A 24,152-nucleotide genomic window follows, 5' to 3' on the forward strand; every position below is an offset into this window, starting at 1 on the left:
AGACTTTGGGTTGGACATAAACCCCATAATAAAGAGGAATATTAAGTTTTAAGGCCCGTCCACACAATCGAGCAGTGCCCGACGGTCACGCGCTAAATGCCCGTTATCGGGCAAAATTGGTGGGCAAACCAGCGTAGTGCTCGTGCCAGTCGTTGAGCGAAATCATGGTCCGCCTGCCTGGTGGTTTGCTGCCGGATATGGAGCGACGACTCTGCCAGACAAACGAGTTGACCCTGGGACCCCTTCACAAATATTAATATGTTTTAATATCATTTTCATTATTAATTATCGATAAAACCGGAGAACGGACATTCCTATAATATTGTCATTAATATTCAACATTACACAAGCCTGCAATACAAGACAGGTGTTATTATTGGAACCTCACGTGACTGTCAAAAACAGCTGATCACTATGCCACCGCTGACCTCAGGGGTCGGGGTCCTCAAGTCAGTGAGGTATGAACAGAGATACTGACAGAACGTATGCTAACACTTTGTAAAACCCGAGTTAAGTACAGTACTGCAAATGTGATACGTATATGTTCCCAGCTCGGTCCAGATGTCCAGTGTATAACCAAATAAGCTTATGCAATGTACATTATTGGCGTGACATTAAACGGGAGATTGTTTATGTATTGTGTAATGAGGACATTCGTGTGTGTTCTTCATTCCTGCCACTCTCCTCACTCTAGTCCCATAGCTTCCTGTCTATGCATATCATAATTCTAACATTATTCAATGAATTTTTATGTACTACAAATCTAACCTGCAAGTAATCTTCTTTGAGTACTTCATACATGACTTGACAAGTTGCAGGTATTATGCCAGACAAACTTTGTTTTGATATCCTCGTTCTATACTGAAGTGACGTGTAGGTGCACCCAGTTGAAAGATGTATGAGCATTGCCTCTAGACGAGCCTCTGCGGATATACTCTCCCTCATATAGGTACCCTGTTTTTTTATATATGGTTCCACTTTTGCTAGAAGTTTGTAAAATGTGTTGGGGTCCATTCTCATGTAATTGATGAAGTCTTGCTCATGTCCATCTTGCAGTTCACGTAAAATCGTGGCAAGACTTCCCACTCTTTGCACCATTACCTTTTCTGCATTTGGTTCTTCTTTTTGCACATAGAAGCAATTATTATAGTACACAACGCTATGCTCTTCGCTTTAACTGTCCGGCGATTATTCCTGCGACACCATGGTGATCGTACCGCACCCGCCACTGCCAACCACCTACTAGCTACCGGCGCCAGACTATGACTGCCGCCAACCACCCCCGTGTGTACAACACACAGGCTTTGCCCGGTAAACGGGCAAACCCCTCCGGGCACTGCTCGATCGTGTGGACGGGGCTTTAAAGGCTGCTTAGCACCTTACAGGGAGGTCTTGAGGCTTGCACATGAATTTAGTATGGAAGTCAATCACTTCCTATTGTAAACCACAAGAATCCACTATGGGTTTTTAGTTACAATTCCTGTCTCCTCTAATACTCATTACTTCCCAAGAACCCACTCCTGCCACCAAAATTCTATTTAGAATGGGGTCTAAATATGTTACCATCCACAACCATTTTCCCTAACTTATTTTGTCATATATTAAGTTTGCCCAACTGTTCTCAAGGAGTCTAACCCTGCAGTGGACAATAGACTCATATATACTGCCATCCAATATACTCAAGTGCAAATAGAGGTTTTATTGAAAGACTGCAGTAAATACCATATTCTGGATGTATTTAAGCTAAATGCTTCAGTCAGCAATGAAATAAATTTATAAATTTCCAACTTACGACATTTCTAAAAACCCTCCAACTGAAAAAAAGTAATCAAATGTATAATTATAGTACAGTACAGTAGTGATCCCCTCTATAAATGTGCAACTTAATACTTCACAATTCATAAGCATTCTACAAACATAGGGTTTTGTAGAAGCCCAAGCAATTTTTGTTATGAGTGTTGTGGAAAAATTATTATTCTACCAGCCACTTTGGACATGCATACATACCACACTACTTGGGAAACTGAAACAGTAGCAGTCACTGTGCATCTCTACCTACACAGAGATGCAGCCAACCATCATGCCTGCCTGTTGTGCTACCTCAACCCACTTGCATCACCAACACCATCATCTACTATCTTCAAAGTTTTTACTTGTTTAAAGTGCAAATTGTTCCAGTAGACAAACTTTCAAGGCACTAAGGCCAGCTGCCACCCACTGCTTTGACCATCATCATCCACTATTAAATCCACAGTATTAACAAGGTAAATTTACTCATTTATATTGTAAATTGCATTAGTATACTGCATTTTCAATGTGAAAGCTCAGCTCACTTTAATAATATCTAGATTTGCTTAAAATCTTGTATTATAGGAGGATGCATAAATTCTCAAGGTACGTGAACCTCTCATAAGAAGTTAACTTTGCTCATACAATTTTGTTAACATACGACCCTCACCCTATTCTGTACCAAACCTTGCCTTCTGGTTACTTTTTACATTCATCTTACACTATTTCCCCCTTACGTTTACTGTACTTGAGGTTTCTGGAACCCTTGACCCACTCAATATACGTACAAGACAACTAAATTTAGATAAGAGCTAAATAAAAATAATGCTTAATATGTCTTATCAAATGGATATTACTTCCAAATTAATTTCTAATGAAAACTGCCTTCAAACAAGAGGTTAATGAATACTGTAAAATGAATAGTGAATTATTTAAAAAATAAAAGGAAAGCCATAATACAATCACTTATTTGTATTTAATAGTGTAAGTAAAATGATAATTGCTTCACTTACTTGACTGCCAAACCAACAACAATAATTCTTCAGCATATTCTCAGAACACTGATGTCAGTTCTTTTTATACTTGAAGGAGAGGAATGGTCAGTTCAATTAGTGGTAGGCAAGCCTTTACATGAATCACCCTACTTTGACTGCAGGAAGAGACAAACATAATTGCAATGATAAAAAGACATTAAGAGGATTCGCCCCTTGCTTAACTGATTTAAGAATTAAATACAAGTTCGGTACAGTAATCCTTCTGCATTTTGGCATAATTGGGGCTCAAGCCTTTTGAATTTGGGATGATTCTGCATCAGGTAGAATTTGGCAAATACAGTGCTTCATAATGCAACAAGTAAATCACCGTATAAAAGTATATAAATCACATACAGTATATCACAAAATGAAGGAACATTTGATGACAACTTTGAACAACAAATCACAAGAGCACAATGTTGGCTGGGCTTCAAACTACTGTAGTCAGGAGTTGGTGAAACATGCGTTCACAAACGAATATGTACTGTAGCACAAGTATTCACACGTGAATGGAGGTATACCTATGTACAATATACTGCAAATACATGTTGTATTTCTATCACACATTAATGACAATATGATGAAAATTACTAAAGTTATAGATTATCAAAGAAGTAACTTTTGGAATGGTTACAGATTGGGCACAATAGGTCATTTATTTTATAGAATACATACAGTATTTCTTCCAATTTGGAGTACCTGTCAGTACATATTAAAAAAATTTTTAATATTTCTGTAAAAATTTTCAGAACCATCAAAAAGTTTCAAAATAGGAAAAATTCAGAAATGTTTAATTACAGAGGGATTACTGTACAGTTTATCTGAAGAGCCTACAAACAATGGTAGGGAAAAAACCCAGGTTGTGAATGGTCCATATTACTTTACAAACAAAATGAGTGATAAGCGGGGAGAATGAAATATTATTTGCATCTCGCGCACACACACACACACACACAAAGCATTGACAAAGAGAAGGTACAGCAAACAAAGTTTATGCTATTAGATAAATAATAAAAATATAAAAACTACCAACATAATTCCAAAATTTATAAATATTATCTACGTAACCGTATTTATGAAAACGCATAATGAAAAAGCATCAATATTTTCCTTAAGATTTCTAATATGCTTTCATACAGCTTATCAAACTGGTCAACCTTTACGTTAAATTAAATACTGCGTAAGTGATTGTTTACCGCAAATTCCTATCGGATCCCACACTTTTCCCTTCACTGCCGATTTGATTTAAAACGGTAATATATTAATAAAAGTTTCATTAAGACCTGAGTAAGTTTAAAATTGTCAATACAAATGAAGAGATTCCTTCAAGAAAAATCATTTCCCTTCTATGTTATGATGAATGAAAGAGAATTGATGCATGAGAATACTAATGTACAATTTTTAATCATGTTTACAGTTTGCTTACATTTTAAAGGTATTCCAGTGCAGGACAAGTTCTTACAACTGATGAAACATATGTACATATAATGAGAACTATGTCTGAATATATGAATAATGCTGAAATATTTCTCCATTGCCCTTGTTTTAATACTGTGAGAAAGACTTCTGGTCTTATATACACCATAATTGCTCAGTGATATATCAAATCATCCAGGACCTGCTCGGCCAAATCTATAATCTATTGAATAATGATACAAAACCTTCAGTCCATTCTTGATTAAATAAAGTACCAGTTAAAACCAAACTGGATGAAAATAATGATTTGTCATCATGTATCTACATTTACAAACAAATGAACCAAGCATTCAGTATTTACTGTACTATGATTGATGCTAAAGCAAGGTTCTCAGAGCACACAACAGACCCTAGCCAGCAAATTTCCAAACTTGAATATAGTAAACCGGGTTTAGAGCAATTAAGAATCCACACTTGCCTCATCAGCTTGAGATAAAGCCTCACAGTCACCACATCAACACACCCATCACAAAAAACACTCAAAATTTTCATCCGAGTATATCTAAAGGCTCTTTTTTTTGCAGAAAATACAAACATTAAAAAAGCTTAACAAGTGCAAATGAGTGTCCTGAGCCAGCTCCTATGATCTGTAGGTTTCCTGGAAGTGGAACTCTTGTTGGACGATGAATGTTGGTTGTCGTACCATCTCCACAATTGCCATGTTCATTCCATCCCCAGGAGTATAGCAAACCATCTTCACCACTATTTCCAATTATGGCAAGATTATGCTCTGATCCACATGCCACACTTCGTATACTCTTGTTAAGGGTCAAGCAATTTGGGATATATCTGTGAAATAAATTACATTCAGCATTTTTATTTTCTGGTGTCTTTCTCAGCAAATGTCATCAAAACCTCTCTATATTCTGTGATAACTATACACCATAGACATCACAGTATTTCAATGAAATTCAATCCTACAACAGTACTGTACAAAATAAACTAATTATTTTGTAGGATTATACAAAAATTGCATTCCTGGAAAAGATGACATCGCATAAAACAATATACTGTAAATGAAACACTATTTTGCCACAGTTAGGATAACAAAACATTTAGGATACATTCCTGGGAACATCTCTTGGTGAAAAATTCGCAGATAAAAACTTGTAAACACCAAAATCGATATCACATCACCATAGGAGGTAGGCTAAGGTCCTGGTGATGCCCTTGGCTTATTTTCTGTCGTTTAACTGGTGTAGCACATCCAAACAGTAATTATCTCTATATAAATGATTTTCCCAGCCTTCGATAATGCACAGCAACAATATCTCTTGTTGGTTGTTTTGCACTCATGATTGCAGGGATTTGCTAATGTTTAACAGGTTGAAAAACTCTCGATAAATGTTCAAGACACAACCCAGCCTTAACCAGTGTGGCGCTAATGTCAATTGGGAGTACGAGATGGAGAGATAAAGTGTTAAGCTTTATTAAAATTCCTACCCAATGTAGTTCACATGCAATGTTGTACATTAAATAATTTATTTTTTTATAATGAAGACAATGTTATAATGAACCAATGCATTTTAAATCAAATTATAATTTCTAATTCATTAACAACATTCTAGTGAAAAAATGGAAATAGGAGCACTATATTAATATTTTCTAACACAGAAGCTGAATTACAAATTTAGTAGAGGAAATAATATATAATGGCTGAATAGTACAGTACAGTACAGTAGATAAACTTTGTGGAAGTGCAGTAAAGCCCATATGTCTCCAGGATGGACTATTTATACTGTATAACTTCACATCTCTCGTGGTATGTTGCATTGAACAGAATATTAATAAAATACATTAATATTTTTTTTTATTATAACTGTACTCACTGGTATCTAGAATCATCATCATCGACGGTTTATGACCATTTTCGAAACTTGTGTCAGTTAGCTGATGAACTACTTAAATGTATTAATGCTTTTCTATTTTTTCTTTTAAGGAAAATTATTTATTTATACATTATTTAGTACTTGTTTCCCATATGTACTTTTGTTTACTTAGCCAAATGTGTTGGAGGGTATCATCATACATATGGCAATACTGGCAGGAATTAACCAATTCACAGCACACAGAAAACCCAGAGAAGCAGGCACACACTCTTCCCATAATGCCATATATGAATTGGGCAAAGTACCGGTAACAAGTTTGTAAGAAGAGTATTACATGTAATTATCTAAAATGGATGGAAAACGGCACTGAAGATAAAAGTACTAGCAGTAAATCAATGAAACAAAATAACTCGGTAGTCCTTCAAATCATATACTGTACTGTACTATCCTGCAGTTCTTACCTGCAGCGTTTCCGAAGAACTTCACTGGCGGCGGTATCTGAGCTAGAATCCTCTTTCTCGTCCTCTGATGGTCCAAGCTGTCCATAGTCTGCCCTGCCCCACACATATACAGCACCGGATGTCACACCAGCCACACAGTGAGTCCATCCAGCTCGCAGCCATGTTACACGCTCACCACCAAAGTAGTTATGAGGGATTGTCAGAGGGCACGTGAAGTAGGCTACATTCCTGTGAAATTGTGAATAAGTCTTAATACATGAAGGACTGATCCTGAAATCCTATTTTTTTGTGGCCAAGACCAGAATAAGTAAGGTATCTCCAGGGTAATGCACACACTAAACAGTTGGTTTAGACTCTGGAGATCTGACATTAGTTGCTTGCACTAACAAAGGATTAGGAACTTCCTCTATTTCAACTACAGTATAGCCCTCAACAGGAAATTAAATTTAAAGGTTTTCCCCTTGAGGACAATAGACAGAAGATTGAAAAAGCATGGAATGACTGTCAAAGATTGTTCAAGGAAGATCTCCAATTTATAAACATCTCTGGAGCATACTTTTCAATCCCCAGATAAAGTATCTCTTCTATTTATTCATTTGCAAACTTTTCTTCGCATTTTACAGCTTGGAAAATGTTTGACAAAAGCCTAAAAACTACTCTATTGTATACCAGGAAACAGTTTAAGTGATAAATGCAGATCCTTACCTTGGGTCATGTGCAAGCTGTCCCCATTTGTTATCTCCCCAAGCCAGAACTTGACCCTCTGCTGTAAGAGCATATGTTGTGTTCTGTCCACAGGAAACACTTAACACCTATGGGAAACAACAAGATCAAATTTAAATTAATAATCATAATAATTATCATTTTCACAAGTTTAAAACGAAACTGCAGTAATAATCCTAACAGTATGAAAAAGAACAATAACCTTACATGTAATTTGTAGTTTCAGTTGTTCTCCCTTTATTTGTTTACTTATTTCTCCTTATTTATGCTGTAGTACTTTAGTCTCCTAGCTGTCAATTTATTTCACTAATAAAACACAATGGAAGTTTTACCCACTGCCACACATGTACATTAGGAAGAGTAATTAATTCAGATGCTATTTTTCACAGGAGCATATTACTATTATTAGAGCTACAGTTCCACATAGTACAGTAATATCAGTAAGCACACATCTTGGCATATCCAGCAATCGTAAGCTAACTGTTAAAATTTTTTAAACAAACTATTTTCTTAAAGATGGATGTTGCTTTACAAACATAGTATTAATGAAACTATTTTTTTTTATTAACAGCATCTACACACCCTATTAAGATAACCTTGCAGTCTACAGGAAACTTACTCGAGATGGTAATATCTCACCTTCCCCTCAATGTGGTCCACAACTCTTGGGGTAGGCTGTAGTTTCACCAACTGTCCTTCACTGTCAATGTGTCCAAGCTGTCCACGATGACCATGACCCCAGGTGTAAGCTCTCCCATCCCGTGTGGCTACAGCAGTGTGACGCAGTCCAGCAGACACACTCACCACATTGGTCAAATCCAGGCAGATTGGAAGGCTTGTGAAAGGCACCTGCGGTAAGAAAGTGGAATATTTGTTTTTGCTAAACTCAAAACTTCTATAAGTTACGGTACTGTATATCAAGCCTCATCTCTTGCACTGTCAAGGATTGGTCATGCAAGATCACTTATTGATGAGCAGCTCACAGACATTTGATGCACAAGATTGAGACAATGCTCAGAGTTCTTCTTGTATCAATTATGTACACCATGTAGTTGAACCATACATTAAGGTGTATAGGAGGAGAATCAATGACCTCTTCCTATGGACAGCAGTGGAGATTTCAGTTGTGATAGGGAACCATAACTTATTCACGAATTTGTCCAAGTCTATGATATATACAGGTTACACTTGGATTAATAACCCAAGACTCCAGGCTATGATCCATGAAGCAGCTAAAGAAGGGCGTTGGTCATAAAAATAAATAATATAATTTTCCTCAAGACAAACGTGATGTTAAAATATTTCATACTATACAGTATACCATTACCAGCTTCAGTCTCACCTCATCCTTTGGAAGCCCCAGTTGGCCATGACTATTTGATCCCCAAACCCAGACTTGTCCAGACTGGCTCAGGGCAATAGAGTGAGCCCATCCACATGCAACTCCAATCATGCGATGGCCCTCCAGCCCTCGAATGAGTTGGAAACCTGGCACAGCACGCACTTGAGTCCCATCACCAACCTGTCAACAAGAATTACACATACAGTACATACAAGGCCTCTCTGATGCATACGACTGGTATAAGAGGCCTTGGAGACACATTTAATAAGCCCATCTATGTGTGGAAACTAGCTCCCAAATGTGTTCACCTAACTCCCGAGCAAGTGAGAAAACTGTCCAAATTGTTCCTTCTAAAGAACTTGTTTCACAAATGAGACCCAATCACTGGCTCTTAGTTCCATTCAATTCTATTTCAATTAAAAATATTTCGCTCTACGTGTACCAAATGGCTCATATCATATAAACATGGATATCAAGAAGACATAACATTTATGTAATCTTAACAATACAGAAGCTATGTGGAGAAGACTCGTATACTCAAACTAAATATAAAAACTACAAAACTTTACCTGCCCACTGGTATTCCAGCCAGCACCAAATAATCGTCCCTGAGCAGTGAGTAGGAAAGTATGACCACCCCCACCAACAGCAACACGTATGGAAGGTTCACTTATGTTATCAGGGAGGTCCTCTACACGTGTGGGCATCGTCACCTGTCAAACATAAGGGAATTAAATCATGTACCGGGTAGTCTATCAGGTCTGACCGAGAAGAATGCTCAAGCTGACACGTGGATAAGGATAGAAGATTCTTATTTTTTAGAACCGCAAGTGCACTATTGACTAACAGGAGGAAACATATGTGCACAGTATATTCTGCAGATGATACAAGGAAGGGCAATGGAATTTTCTAAGACGAGTGAGAACCCGTACTAGGAAATCAACTTAATGATTCAACTAAGATGTTTATACTGTACTAAATGACTAAGGACAAAGGCAAATTGGGGGGGAATATGGCACACTACATTATGACAAACTACATTAAGTACAATACTATGATTAATATTAACTTTGAGAAATCAAGACAAACATTAAAAGTGGACATTTTTACACACCTGCTCACTGACAAAGCCCAGGCCTAGCTGCCCATGGCTATTGGCCCCCCAGGCATATAAGGCTGTCATTTTCAGGCACCCCGCCTCATCTGCGGGGATATGGTATTTACACTTTTAATTTAAATATCAGTGAAGACTAATAATTCAATTTTACAAAAAATACATTAGCACACTTAAAGAAAATAATTACAGAATACAGAGCAATTCTTGGGTAGTCATAAATATGCAGGTAATTTTTTATTATAACCTTTAAACACACGCATCAATTTTTTTTTTTTAATTACCCATTCAAATTTTTGTCAATAAAAGGACTACGTATGTTTAAGGCTAAAAGAACAAATTTGCTAACTGAACAAAAAAAGAAAAGAACACAACGCATTATGGTGTAGTGGATTCCGCTTTCAAAATACTGTAACCAGAAAACAAAATTTTGCTACAGGTTAGATTAGGTTAGGCTAGGTTAGATTAGGCTAGGTTTGATTAAGTTTGGTTAGATTAATTTTGGTTTGATTCGATTTGGTTAGAGGAATTTCAAGACTGTCCAAAACGCCTTGTAGCTGTTGGAAAAACGCACGACACAAAATTTCGCTTTCTGGTTATATTATCACGACGGAAAAATGATGAAATTCGATCATTACAGTACTATGTCGTTGGAGGTTGTCAATGTTTACTCTCTTCACGGCTACAACCATTGCTCTGGAATCTCTCTGACAACCCATAAACTGAGATTTTTCAAACTTTCCATAGCACATATCACCTCTCCAGAGGATTTAAAAGCTGCATCACCTATGCATAATAACATCATGAGCGTCATCCGCCTCGACCAATCAGAACGAACGCCAGATAAATAGCAGAAGTAATTAAAAGATCCGCAACCGGACAAATAACCGAGTAAATGTAAACTGTACCACACTGTAGGGCCTAGAGTTGCAGTCACCTAAAAAATATACTTTCTTATCTACAGTAATAAATCACAAGAATTAACCTAACCCTATCAAACCTAGTAATAATATTTAAATCAAAGTTAAACATTGACACAACTAATGAAGCTACAGTAACAGAAGGGGGTAATCTTTTGTGTTACTTTACGGTACTCTACTAGCCTAAGAAAGTTTGATTGGGGAAGAAACAAAGCAAAAAAATTAATACAGTTTGTAAAATTCGTAGACAAATATATTTATCAGATTTTGTAGATTTGTCTGTTCTTTGATCAGTCATTCCAACACCACATAATAAATAACTCTTATGTAGAATAATCAGCTTTAACCTATGTAGAATAATCAGCTTTAAAACACTTCCCTGGGTTGTATTTACTTATTGTTTATTAATACTTGTATAATTTCACTGTCTATATTAATGCTGAACCTCTGTAAACGTGCATGATGATTTTATTCAATATACTGTATGTCACTATATAAATAAAGAAAAGAAAATATTACTAAGTGCGTAAGTCATTCTAGGCGTTTATTCTTTAACCTAAGTAAAATATACACACTGATACATATGTCAATGTATCCTCTTGTGGTTAACGAAAAATAATCCAGTTTATTCCTTTTATATTATCTTTAAAAGAGTTGAAATGTAATGGTAGTATGGATAAAGAGGTGATGGTGTCCTATATCCTCAACCTTTGTGGTAGATCGAGCACGCCATCACTTGGTCCTTTTTTCAGCCTTATCGTATCAGCATAGTGTCTCACCGTAAGTAAGGGCGTGGTTTCTTATACATGAGGCACTGGAATATGTCCTTGACTACGAGAAGCAGCCATCTGTTTATGAGAGGATGGTGGTGGTATAGTGGTGGTGGTCCTCTTGGGGTGTTGTCTCACCTACCACCATCATTCAGACACTCACTATACCTGCCTCAAAAAGGTTCCATCTTAAACCCACTAACTAACCGAAGCCCCAGGACCCGAATCCTTTTATAGAGATAAATGTTAGTTTAAGTTTTATTAGTTCATGTCTAAAATGTATTGATTTATTGGTCTCGTTTTCTCATTATTTTTCCCGCGTTTCGCCTTTTGTTCTAAGATGTGTTTCTGTGCTTTTAACTGAAAGATCCACACATATTATGGTGAATTTTAGTAAATTGCACGATTTGTTGAACACTAGTAACTGTCATTGTCATAGTGTCACTCTTCTTCACTTTGTATTTAATAATATCACTACATAAATTTTTTGAACTTATCTATATCAGTGCTGTTCTGATGTCACTCTAGATCATTTCTTTGTATCATCCCTTAATTAAGTCAGGTAAATACATAATCACATATCCAACTGCTGGGAAATAAATGTGGGACTCTTCCTGAACTTCATTGTGGGGTACAGTATTCTCTTCTTGTAGCTGACCCTGTATCCAGTATCCACCTGTAGACACACTCGCAATTTCACATTCTAAGCAATCGTAGTGGAGCATTTTTATTATTATTATTATTATTATTATTATTATTTGTATTAACATGTAACTAGGTGAAAAAGGTAATGAAAATAGGTACATTATATAAAGTTACTGAACTTATCCGAGAGTACATTATCAAATCTTAATATACTAGGAGCCTGGACGCAATTTTTTAATTAGTATACATTGAAATACGAATTAGTTGATGGTAAATGAAGTTTACATATTACGTAACAAATATTCAAGAGGCAACTTTTCACGGTAAACTTAAGAAAATAATGCGCTTAGGTGGGGCTACAGCATCACCAAATAAAAGAAGTTACCCAGGCACTTCTGAATCCCGACGCGGTTATCGAGCACACCACCGGCGTTGCCAGAAAGTTGCCAGGTAACACCATTTAAAACTACATATTGCAGTGTTTTGTTTTATCATTTTATATTCCTCATTGAAATAATTTAAGTCTTTAATTACATGTTTAAAATATCATAAACATAAATTAGTCATGATTAGTATTTATCAATGGACTGAATAGTTTGTTGATTATTCCCTTAGTTGAAAAGTAAGCAAACAGGTGGTGAAGAAAAGTTATTACTGCGCCTCAGCAACTAAGGTCTTTAAGTGTATAACAAGGTTAAAAATTATGAGAATTAGAAACCATCTGTGTAAGAGGAGAGACATGTGAAATTGAAAGGATTAAAGTGTATAATAGCTATCAATTCGCAATGAACATTTGTATGCGTCTTTCCACAAATACCTTTAAAATCTCCTTGGCCTCTTACCACACATCCTCCGTATACTATATTCTCACAATAAGGGAAGGTTCTCCTTGATGCAATTATTCATTCTAGTGACTCCTGTACCATCAGGCGTGTTTAGTGTGTGCATACAATCCCCGCGCCTCACTCTGTAGAAGCAATAATTTGGAATTTAGTAAAAAAGTGACCAATTTAGTAACAAGTTAAAGTTGAAAGAAAAAAAATCCCCTTTACTCCTACTTGGTCGTTATGAGTAGATAATAATTGTTCTTAGGAATCGAATTAACATAAGAACATAAGAAAATAAGGAGCCTGCAATAGGCCGGTTGGCTTGTGCATGGCAGCTCCTGTCGAGAGTTACTACCACTCTATCATCCATGAATCTATCTAGCCTCCTTTTGAAACTTTCCAGAGTTCCAGCACTTACTACAAAGTTGCTAAGCTTGTTCCACTCGTCCACCACCCTTTTGTGAACCAGTTTCTTCCTATCTCCCTCCTAAACCTAAACTTATCCAACTTAAATCCGTTGCTCCGAGTCCTATCCTGCTCGGATATTATAAGAACTTTATCTATATCCCCTTTATTGATTCCTTTCACCCACTTAAATACTTCTATCATATCTCCCCGCACTCTTCGTCTTTCTAGGGAATGCAAGTTAAGTTTCTTTAACCTATCCTGATATGGAAGGTTTCTAAGTTCCGGAATCATTTTTGTCATTCTTGAGGGGGATGAGAACGGGATGACAATCATCCATGATAATTCACAATAAAATTACCACCCTCTCTTTACCTGATTAGAATACGCTGCCATCAGCCTGAATGTCTTGGAAAAAATCCGAGAACATAAAAAAAACATGAACCAATCATATTATTCTAATCCAATTAAACAAGGGACGTGTGTTTGGTAACATTTGAAGTGTAGAGGATATCAGTCTTTGAGGATGAACATTTAGAAATCACGTTCAGAGAAATCTCAGCGTTTCCGTCGCAGTAGATTCCAACACAAATTACACAACACTCGGAATTTGAGAAGAGTGAAGCGAAATAATTAAAAATAAAGACAGAATTTTTCGTTGATGAATAAGTTTAGCTGATTGTAGATTAAGGTTTATGGAATGAAGACAGGTGCTCAGCCAGGAATCTTTCAATAACTGATTTCAAGGGGGTTTGTTTAGCAATTGTTCCAAGACCATATATTGGTTTGGTAGGGGCACACCGGGTTATGATTACAGCACAGTTTGGATGTAGTGTGTTTTTTAATGGTTTGTTGAAGAGTGCATATGTAGTAAATGGAAAGACGAGGAAGGTTAGCCCGTGACAGTGATCGTGACTTGGAGGACGAATGAGTGATTCCAGCAAGCCTTTAGACTAGAGGGTACGAACTTTCTCCCAGCTGAATAAAATCGTTTTGCGTTAGCCAGAATAAAATACCCAAATGTGGGGCTGCCCTCTAAGGGGATGAGGTTAAACTATCCCTGGGCGTACGGCTGTAATAAGAAATTATCGCTGTCACAGAAGAGATAGAGTATTACCAACACCAGCAACTGTATAAATATAGGACTACCTCAGAGCAGTGTACAGTATTGGGCCCACTATTATTTCTCCCGTATTTTATGATCAGTCAAATGTTTCCCAGGCTGGCAGACATTTGACTACTAGTCCCAGCACATGTTTATGACTGAAATAATAATGATAAAGTTAACACAGTACACTGTAGGATTAGTCTAAAGTATATCAGAGCAAATATGACGTTTCACTTCTAGGACTTCAGCTTACCAACAAGCTAACATTAAATTTTATATCAGTTATATCATACAAAACGTACAGGACGAGAAGGAATATTATATACAAATATATTATCTCCTTTACTAACTGTAGAGTTAATTGGTCCGAAATTTCACTGAGACTGCTATAAATGTGTTTTATAATCTCTATTAAAGGGATATAAATACCTTACGAATCATTGAGCCAGATGAAGTGTTTCAAATAGAAGAAAAATGGGAGGGGAGGAGGAGGACACTCAGACAAGGATGTAATTTCTGACTAAGTGCACGTGTACTAAAGTTAGTCTGGGGGTTGTGCAGTTCATATTAAACACAAGCTGGTGCGTCCTGCGAGAAGCACAGTGCATGCCTTGAGCCTCACAAGTGTACTGTATATCATTCTACCACCTCATGTTTACTAACTACAAAAGCTAACTCACACCAGATACATCAAACCAATAAGAAAATTACTTACAAACATCACGCGTAAACAACCACACTTGACGTATGACTTTGTTCATTGTCGGTTTTACGCATTTTCATTATAGGATAGGGATCACCTGAAGATTAGGCACCCCAACTACTGTCGCCGATGATGAAATACCCTATGTCTACCTGAGTAGGGGTAGGTGAGGGTAGCGTTAAAGTGTTTCATCATCATTAGGTGACATATGCTAGGGTGACTAATCTTCAGGTAATACGAATGTTTATGTTGTAATATCCATCATAATCGCTTTTTTGTCACCCTTACACACCCCATCACCCTCACACACCCCCATCACCCTTACACACCCCATCACCCTCACACACCCCATCACCCCCACCCCACACACCCCATCACCCCACACACCCCCATCCCCACCCCCCACACATCACCCCACACACCCCATCACCCCACACACCCCATCACCCCCACACAACCCCACACCATCACCCCACACACCCCACATCACCCCCACACCCACCACCACCCCACACACCATCACCCTCACACACCCCCCATTTCACCCCACACCCCCCCATCACCCTCACACACCCATCACACACCCCTTTCACCCCATCACCTCACCCCCATACCCACACCCCCATCACCCTCACACACCCCATCACCCTCACACACAATACCCCATCACACACCCCATCACCCCACACCCCCATCACCTCACACCCATCACCCTGCATCACACCCCACCCCACACACCCCATCACCCCACACCCCCCATCACCCTCACACACACCCCACACACACCCTCATCACCACTCACACACACCCATCACCTCACACACCCCATCACCCTCACACACCCCCCATCACCCTCATCCCACCCCACACCCATCACCCTCACACAACTCCATTTCACACACATCATCTCACCCCCTCCTCACACCCCATCACCCCCATCACTCCCTCATACACACACCATCACATCACACCACAGCCATCATTACCATCATCACCATCTCACTATACCCATCATCACACACCCCATCACCCTCATACACCCCATCACCCTCACAAACTCCATTTCACACACACATCTCACATACCCCTCCAGTCATCATTATCCACATAAATTTCTCCTCCAATCATGTTTCATCTCCAAGTAAATTGACTCCCATACTCTCCAAGACGACAAAATAAACCCTAAAATAACATATATAATGTCTATTATCACATCCTCTACCAATCGTCTCCACATCCACACAAGTTTCATCCGTCCCAAATTCACCTATGCCTTCCATGCAATCTTTTTTCATTTGTGATCCTTGTTCATCCTGTGATCTTTATTCATATGTGATCTTAGTTCATCTAAAGATCTTTGCTCAGTCTGTCCACCTATCATCACTTGGGCGTTATGTTGTAATGAGATCATCTGAAGATTAGCCACCAGCTCATTTCACTCTAAGAATAACTAAAATTAGGCTAACTTAACGCTAACCTAACCCAGTATAACCAAATCTAACCTACATAAGCTAGCTTAACATGATCTAACCTAACTCCCCCAAAGGCAGTAAAATTAGGGTGCCTAATCTTTACTTGATTATGTAACTTTACTTCCCAATACTTTTATTCATATCTAACGCATTATATTACAAATTTCATTATGATTTTGAAGGTAACTTAAACCAGGCTACGTTTCACTGAGAGGGCATTTGTCTTTACCCTACGCATTTGTGGGAATAATATATACAGAACTAATACAGTATTTTTATTTTCAGACTGAACCAGTAGTGAAGATAATGTGATCCGTGCCTTAATTAAATCTCGCTCTTGATAACCCAAATACTATAGAAATAACCTAGTCAGTGTAAAGGCATGGACAATCTTTGTACATCAGTTAAGGAATTTACTTAAATAGCCAACAGTATTTTTAAGTTACCCATGTTAGTTGAAAGTTAGACAACGTACTTTTTTGTCCATAAATGTGACTATAGGTCGACAGTCTGTGGTTTTTACTTTTATCGGCTCGTTTAGCGGCTTGGGCGATCGGTCACGTCTCTGATGGCAAGTACTGGGCATGGAGTGGCTCCTGAGTGTATCTGTACCTGCTCCAGTGCTACACCCTTGAAAAGTTGAACTGAGACAGATAATACCTTGAGCCGCTCGATCGCCTTACAACCCATCCTTGTGATAATGAAAGGGCTGATGATATTACCATACAGCACAATGATTAATTTCTTTTTCATACAAGTATCGTCGACGTAGACTTATTGTCCCTCCCTGCATTAAGCTGGGATACACACTCACTTATCTGGCCAATCTTTGAAGCGGAGTATGTCCCGCACTTTTTTTACTGGCAACTGAATAACATCCCACAGCTAACACCCCTTTAAAACACTTTGTATCGCATGTTTCACTGTCGCTGACCTGCTACTACAAGGAGTCATTAACCGCAAGTGGATACTGAATGCTGATACCCGATGATTTAGGTATAATCGTTACCCACACTTCGAGGGTGAAAGGAGCTAGCAATACAATATTAGAAATGTTTTTGGCGCACCTGAGCTGTGCTTGTCCGCATGGTCTTGTTCAAGATTTGCAGCTCCCGGTGTGTTGAAAACACACGCTCACTCTTCATACTAGGTTCTTCTCGGGACAAAATGTGAATTCATAATTCTATTGATTATTTATACGCCATAAACAAACGTAAAATTCTAAAAAAAAATCATTCACCACTCGATCTCTTGGAACAAACTGCAGCCCCCCCCCCACGCCCTCCAAAAATGCAGGCAGAACATTATTGATCAAAAACTTTATTTGGAGCTGTATAGACAGGATTCGTCTCTGGTGCAACAAGTGGTAAAAAATATATTGATCCGCTGAGCTTTGTCGCTGCCAACCCAACTCGTGAGTCGCCCGTTGTTGGCTACTTCAAATTAAACACAGCCTCGCTCTCTTATCTGCTGGGTTATTTTACGTCATTAAATTTTTTTATTTTAATTTTTTTTTTAGTTTTATTGGCATTGTGTTAAAATATAACACATTTATATTCATAAATTAATTCCTTTTTCTGCTAAAATTATGAAATTTACTACCGTAGATGATGCAACATGACTCTCCACACAATATTTTTATATAAAGCAAGTCTTAATATAGATTGCTTAGTTACCGTAAAATTCGATACATTTATTTAGGATAAATAAATTCTCATACTAATTAGAGCATTTTCGATATATTCTGATAACCTATATTATACACGCTATCAACCAGATTTTGAATTCAAACATTAACAAACTACCAACATGAAAAACAGGATCGATATTGGTAATGGAGAGAGAGTATATTATAGGTGATGGAGACAACAATGTAGTGTGGGTGATGTAGGTTATGGTTGGGGACTGATGGAGGTTGTAGTGAGGGAGGGAGAGGGACGCACACTAACGCTCACGTTTTCTTGGCATTTCAAACTTGGCGGCGGCTCAGCCAATCATATTTGAGTTTGGTTCCCGCGCCGCCAAACACCAATGGCTGTCATAGAGGATCGACGGCGACGTAAATACAACCTTTAAAATCGGGTATGTTGGTGGTATTTATTATTAGAGGGAGATAACAATAGTAAGAATGAAAGAGGATGATAATAGAGGTCTGATTTGGTGGTAATTAGAGGTTGTAGGTATGACAGGTGAGGTAAGAACGCCACCAGAAAGTCTCTTAGTTGGAAGCTGGGGGGGACTGAGGCCGCTCATCTGCACACTATTTCACTTACAAATCGAAATGGCGGCTTAGTTTTGGCATTTTAGTAGTATTTTCTCGTCGCATTTTCATAGTTTTTTAACGTTGATGTGAGAGAGTGTGTAAAATTACCCTTAGGTAGAGTTGAGTTAAAAATGTTGAAGGAATATGGTGTGAAGAGTGAAGTTGGGAAAAGTATTAGTGCTTTTAAGTGACTTGCAGTGAACCCCACACACGGGCGTCCATTACCCCACAGCACACACACTGGCGCAAGCAAATCCCGTACTCTCGTGTTCATCTAATTATTATTTACTTATTACTAGAACAAAATAATAGTATTGTGGTATACAAGTTGAGTGGTGGACTGACCAAGCCACAGCACTAACATTAACGTGAACTGCAGCTTTTATAACCAAGATCATCAGGGAAAAATTCGCTCTGCTGTTTTTAAATGTAAGTGAAAAATACAATTATGGGTGGAATTTGATTTTAAAAGATATTAAAGGGTTAAATGATTAAAAGGAGGCGAATAATTCAAATACATTGCTACTTTGCTATATTATGGAAGGTAAATTTGGATAGGGTTATTACTGATATTTGTGGTATAAAAAAATGTTTTTAAACCTGCATTATGTTTCGTCAGCACCATTTTGTGTTGTGCTCAGCCATAATGTCACTGGAGTTCAGCCAATGAGTCGTGAGAAACAACTTTAGGTAAATTAACTATAAGAGTAAATATTCGTCCATTGGCTGTTCTACGGTTTTGGTATGTGAAGAATATTTTTTTTACGTTTTTCGTTGTTTTACTCAAATCTGACCTTCACTTCTTGTGCAAATTAGCGGTTTTGGGAAAAAAAAGAAGAAAATTTTCATTTTAAACAGAAACATAATTTGCACAAAAATGGAGGTCAGATTTGAGTAATACACGCCAAAAAAAGAAAGAAAAAAACACAAAAGAAAACCTATTCTCATACCAAAGAACCAACCTACCTACCCTAACCTACAAGGAGGACACAACTGTCTCCAAGTTAGGAGTATAACCCCAGTTAAACATAGCTGGAACCTGCAGACAGCCAATGGACCAATATTAACCAAAAAGAAAGTGGACGAATTACAACTCTTATTTAGTTTTTTTTTTCCAAGTTTTTGTGATGAGTAAATGTGGTCTGTTTACACCTGGATGATGCTGTGTTTATGTTTTGTTGAAAATAAGATAAAATGAACCCTAACCAACCTACCTAGCCTAAAATAATGTTCCCATACCATAGGGTATGTAGGTTTGGTGGTATTTTACTCTCGGACAACACGGGAATGCTAGGAATTTTATCTTTACTATAGGTAGTTTTGACAGTTTTAAGACACTTTTCTTCTGTGACTTATATCTGCCTGGGGGTCCAGGGGGGTGCAGGTCCCCCACTTAGGAGGTTAGGTTAGGTATTTTTTGAGGGAAAAATCATAGAAGAAAATTGTCTTGGTATTGTGTGAAATATTGATTGCAAAGATAAAATTCCTAAGATTACCGTGTTGTTCGAAAGTAAAAATTTACCCGTTTGGTTGGCTCATCTTATATACTGTATGCTGAAACTTTGGTCACCATGGAAAGTATACGCTGTAAATCCTTATTATTAGGCAGAGGTTATTTGACTGATATCTAGCTGAACAACCACCGGTTATTTGACCTGTATCCAGCTGAATACCCACTGGTTATTTGACCGGTATCCGGCCGAATACCCACTGGTTATTTGACCGGTATCCGGCCGAATACCCACTGGTTATTTGACCGGTATCCGACTGAATACCCACTGGTTATTTGACCGGTATCCGGCTGAATACCCACTGGTTACTTGACCGGTATCTGACCGGCTAGATATAACAGAAGATTCAGAGAGGGTTGTAAGAACAGTATATTTTTGTGAAACAAATTTTTGATCTAGTAACAATGACTCCAAGAAACTCATAAATTATAGTGTAATGCCCACGGCCATCCTTACCAGACTCCCATTAAAATCATACACAATTCCTGTGGGTCCCGGTCAAATAGCCGATGGTTATTCGGTCGGGAATCCGGGTCAAATATCCACTTCGATATTATGAACATATGGAAGAATTTATAATCATTTATACAAAAATATACAGTTATTGGCGGTTTTTCGTGTACTGAAACGGAAGCATTAATGTTAGAGCTTGTGTAACTGTGTGTCCCCAATATAAAAGTTTGGATTTAAGGAATAATTGTTTGTGACATTTTCCCCGGTCATAAAAGACAGGATTTTATTATGCGTTATGTTAAGGTGCCAGCTCCGCCTAAATATTCAGAACAAGGGCACAACTAAACTAGTATGTATACAGTAGTCTTCTGGAGTTGTTCCTTATATGGTTGTACAGTACCGCTTTTGTGAATTGATAAAAACCAATCCTGTTCTGTACTGTTATGTTTGCTCGTAACACCAGACGAGTTTTTTAATGCCCTGGATTATTTTCCTTTAATTAAATGTGGGCTATGGATGGTTATATCGGTTTGTTAGGTGATACATTGGTAATAAGCTTGTCTCTCATCAATGTGGCGTGCTGTCCATCTTCATTTGTTGTGGAATGTAACCCTACTGAAAACTGTAGCTTTTCAGATGGTCAATTTATAGTAGTGCACCGTTCTTTCGGTCTTTTTATGTTAGTGCGCCGTTCTATCTCTCGGTGTTAGAAATGTGTTTCTCCCAATGTTTAGACAATTTTAAGACATTTTTCTTCTATGATATTCCTAATTCTGAAAGAAATATAACCTACCTTAACCTACCCCTTTTTCTGTGCACTAACATAAAGAGACCCAAATGACACTGGTGGTTACCTTTTGTATTTAAGTAGTATGGATCCATGAGGGATTTCTTTTGTTGAACCTCAAAGGAATAGAACAGTAACTAATAAAGCATTTAAGTACAGTAATGTATAGTTGTTCGGTCAGCACTTATAACTCTGGAGCTGTGAACTACATGCAAGGTACTGTACATTCAGGGTCATTTTATGGTGCCCTTGTTGCAATGTTTGGAGAGGAACCTATTTTTAGTTTTAGTGTCTAGAAAGGAAGTCAGGTTGGGCGATCAGAGGAAAATGTGCCAAAGACTATGATGCGATATATTTTCTGAATTGATGACATACAGTAACTAAACTTAGCCAATCTTATCTAATCTGAAGGTCTTACATTATCCCTTGGCTGTGTGTGGTTGGTCCATATCGTCTTTGGTCAGATATAACTAGTAAGCACGCCCTTATAAATACCTGTATCTAGAATGCCTCCTCATTTTTAATTCTGTAATATGATTTTGTCTGGATCTTCACAATAAAATGTAAATTTGTGGAAGAAAAATGCTTAATTTCCTGAATTTATGAAACATTAAGTTGGGGAACTACTTTTTCATTCTCCACAAGTGAAAAATTATTATTGAACTGTCTCATTGGCACGGTATTGGTGAGTGGTCTGAGCTTGCTGAAATTAGAGTTATTTTACTTTTAATTAGTTGTCAGTAACTTTTATGCATTGCCTGCATAATTAGGTACCCCGGCCATTAACTTGACAGCTTGCATAGCTGGGTACCCCGACTAAAGGTATTAGTATAATACTGTACAGTACAGCCAATACAATATCATCATTTAATTCTAAACCTCACTAATATTTTTATGACTTCATTATTGTTTATCGTGTAGTTTTCAAGTTCCCTGTCTAATTCTGCCACAATTACTCTTAGAAAAAAGTATTTGCTGTTGAAGTGCAGGTTGGGTTAGGTATAGTTTCCTTTAAAAATATAGTGTATCGTTAAAGACTACTGGAGGCCTCGTGTTTTATACTGCACATATGTACGGTATATTGTTGGGTTAATGAAAATGAATATCGGTATTTTTATCTCCAATTGTTACCCAGTACTGTGTATCTAACCCAAAACCACACATGGAACATTACCAATTTATCATAAACGTCATAAACATACATACAGGGTATATAAATCTTGTGAAAGCAGGGTACCTGACCACCAGGTTTGTGTTACATGCTTGCCATTTTGTTTATAAATTCTTGTTAATTCTCTTTGCTCCCATACTAGACTTACCCGGTATATTCAGTGTAATACAAGAAATTGATGAACATAAATTTTTTTGTTATTTTAATGTCTGCAGACTTACATGGCAGATATTCTTTAAAATTTTCACACAAGTTTACTTTGATTCAGCATGTATGCAGTATAGACAGTGAAGTGAGAAAAGTGGTCTCCTATTGAAGTACATACATACACAGAATAATATATTGCGCTTCACTTACTTCACAGTGACTCTTGGTCCCGTACCTACAGTACTGTATATTGAGTACTGTAGCAGAATTCATCGACGTGTTCCATTCTTGCAAAGGCCACACGAATACCATCACACGCATCACACTTAGTCAGGAACCATCTGCTGTCTACCATTTACACCACTGCACCACTTGAGTACCCACCTCTCACGCTCACTGCATATTATTGGATTAGTGTACGTGTTGCCAACACTCTATTGTACTTGCAGAGGTGATGGTATTTTCCACTTTCCACAACAGGTCTTCCATCCACCCACTCACACACACTCAATGTGTTCATTTTGGAACTCGTGTAAAAAATAAAACGTGAAACAAATGACGTCGTGCATTCACCAGCATACAACCAACACTACCCAAGAGGTTTCCTTATATGTACCGTACTGTACCAATGGTTCTTTTTAACCATGCAATTAGTTTCTTACCTGTGTGAGATTTTATAAATGTGAAAATTGGTTGCATTTGTAGAAAATTGGTTTGTAATGTTTATTTAGTCAGTTTAAAGTTTGTGATACAGAAACTTCACAAATAGAGTAATAGCTGTCTTGTTAGGGTGTTGCATGTAGAGAGGCTGAGATAGTTGGGGTATCTGGGGACCGACTGGGACAAGTGATTCATAAATTTTAATATGAAGGTAAGGAACTCCAGCTTGGGGTAGATCAAGAATGACTTGGAGTAGAGGTAGGAACATGGTGAGGGAGGCTGCAAGTGACTGTGCAGTAGGGAGAGTTGTCATTGGGTAAAGACTGCTAACCCACATAAGTGTGGAAAATGGGAATAAAACAGTGAGGGTAATGGGTTTGACTACAGCATGTCTTAATGAAACTGAATCCTGTTCAACAATTTCTTGCACTTCCAAGTGATTTGCACAATTTAGATATGCCCAATCTCCTTAAACCATTTTTTGGGACTGTTACTTAACCACTTGATCATACGTTTAGTCAAATTCGGTGATATAGTTGGAGA

The 24,152-nt window shown here is 37.8% G+C and overlaps 2 protein-coding genes across 5 annotated transcripts in view; one reads left to right on the forward strand and one right to left on the reverse strand.

Moving 5' to 3' along the window:
• Window positions 1-1,715: 1,715 nt before the first annotated feature.
• LOC121864182 (secretion-regulating guanine nucleotide exchange factor-like) lies at window positions 1,716-11,886 on the reverse strand. Of its 2 annotated transcripts, none has more exons than XM_042363186.1 (8): window positions 11,396-11,886; window positions 9,768-9,856; window positions 9,223-9,366; window positions 8,654-8,833; window positions 7,951-8,160; window positions 7,294-7,400; window positions 6,589-6,816; window positions 1,716-5,087 (listed from the first exon to the last, which is right to left on the reverse strand). In XM_042363186.1, the coding sequence occupies exons 1-8, from the start codon at window positions 11,418-11,420 to the stop codon at window positions 4,835-4,837; spliced, it is 1,236 nt and encodes a 411-aa protein (XP_042219120.1). In that variant the 5' UTR covers window positions 11,421-11,886; the 3' UTR covers window positions 1,716-4,834. The 2 variants fall into 2 exon arrangements, with proteins under 2 accessions (XP_042219120.1, XP_042219121.1); XM_042363187.1 differs by having other exon boundaries at window positions 11,467-11,702.
• Window positions 11,887-18,633: 6,747 nt separating this feature from the next.
• LOC121864183 (histone-lysine N-methyltransferase NSD2-like) overlaps window positions 18,634-24,152 on the forward strand; it is a 32,256-nt gene continuing 26,737 nt past the window's right edge. For all 3 annotated transcript variants that reach the window (XR_006088560.1, XM_042363188.1, XM_042363189.1), the window contains exon 1: window positions 18,634-18,699. The gene's annotated coding sequence lies outside the window, so the exon portion shown is untranslated. The remainder of the gene's footprint in view (window positions 18,700-24,152) is intronic.

This window comes from Homarus americanus, unplaced genomic scaffold, assembly GCF_018991925.1.
Source record: "Homarus americanus isolate GMGI-L3 unplaced genomic scaffold, GMGI_Hamer_2.0 scaffold26351, whole genome shotgun sequence".
In the NCBI taxonomy this organism is placed as follows: domain Eukaryota; kingdom Metazoa; phylum Arthropoda; class Malacostraca; order Decapoda; family Nephropidae; genus Homarus; species Homarus americanus.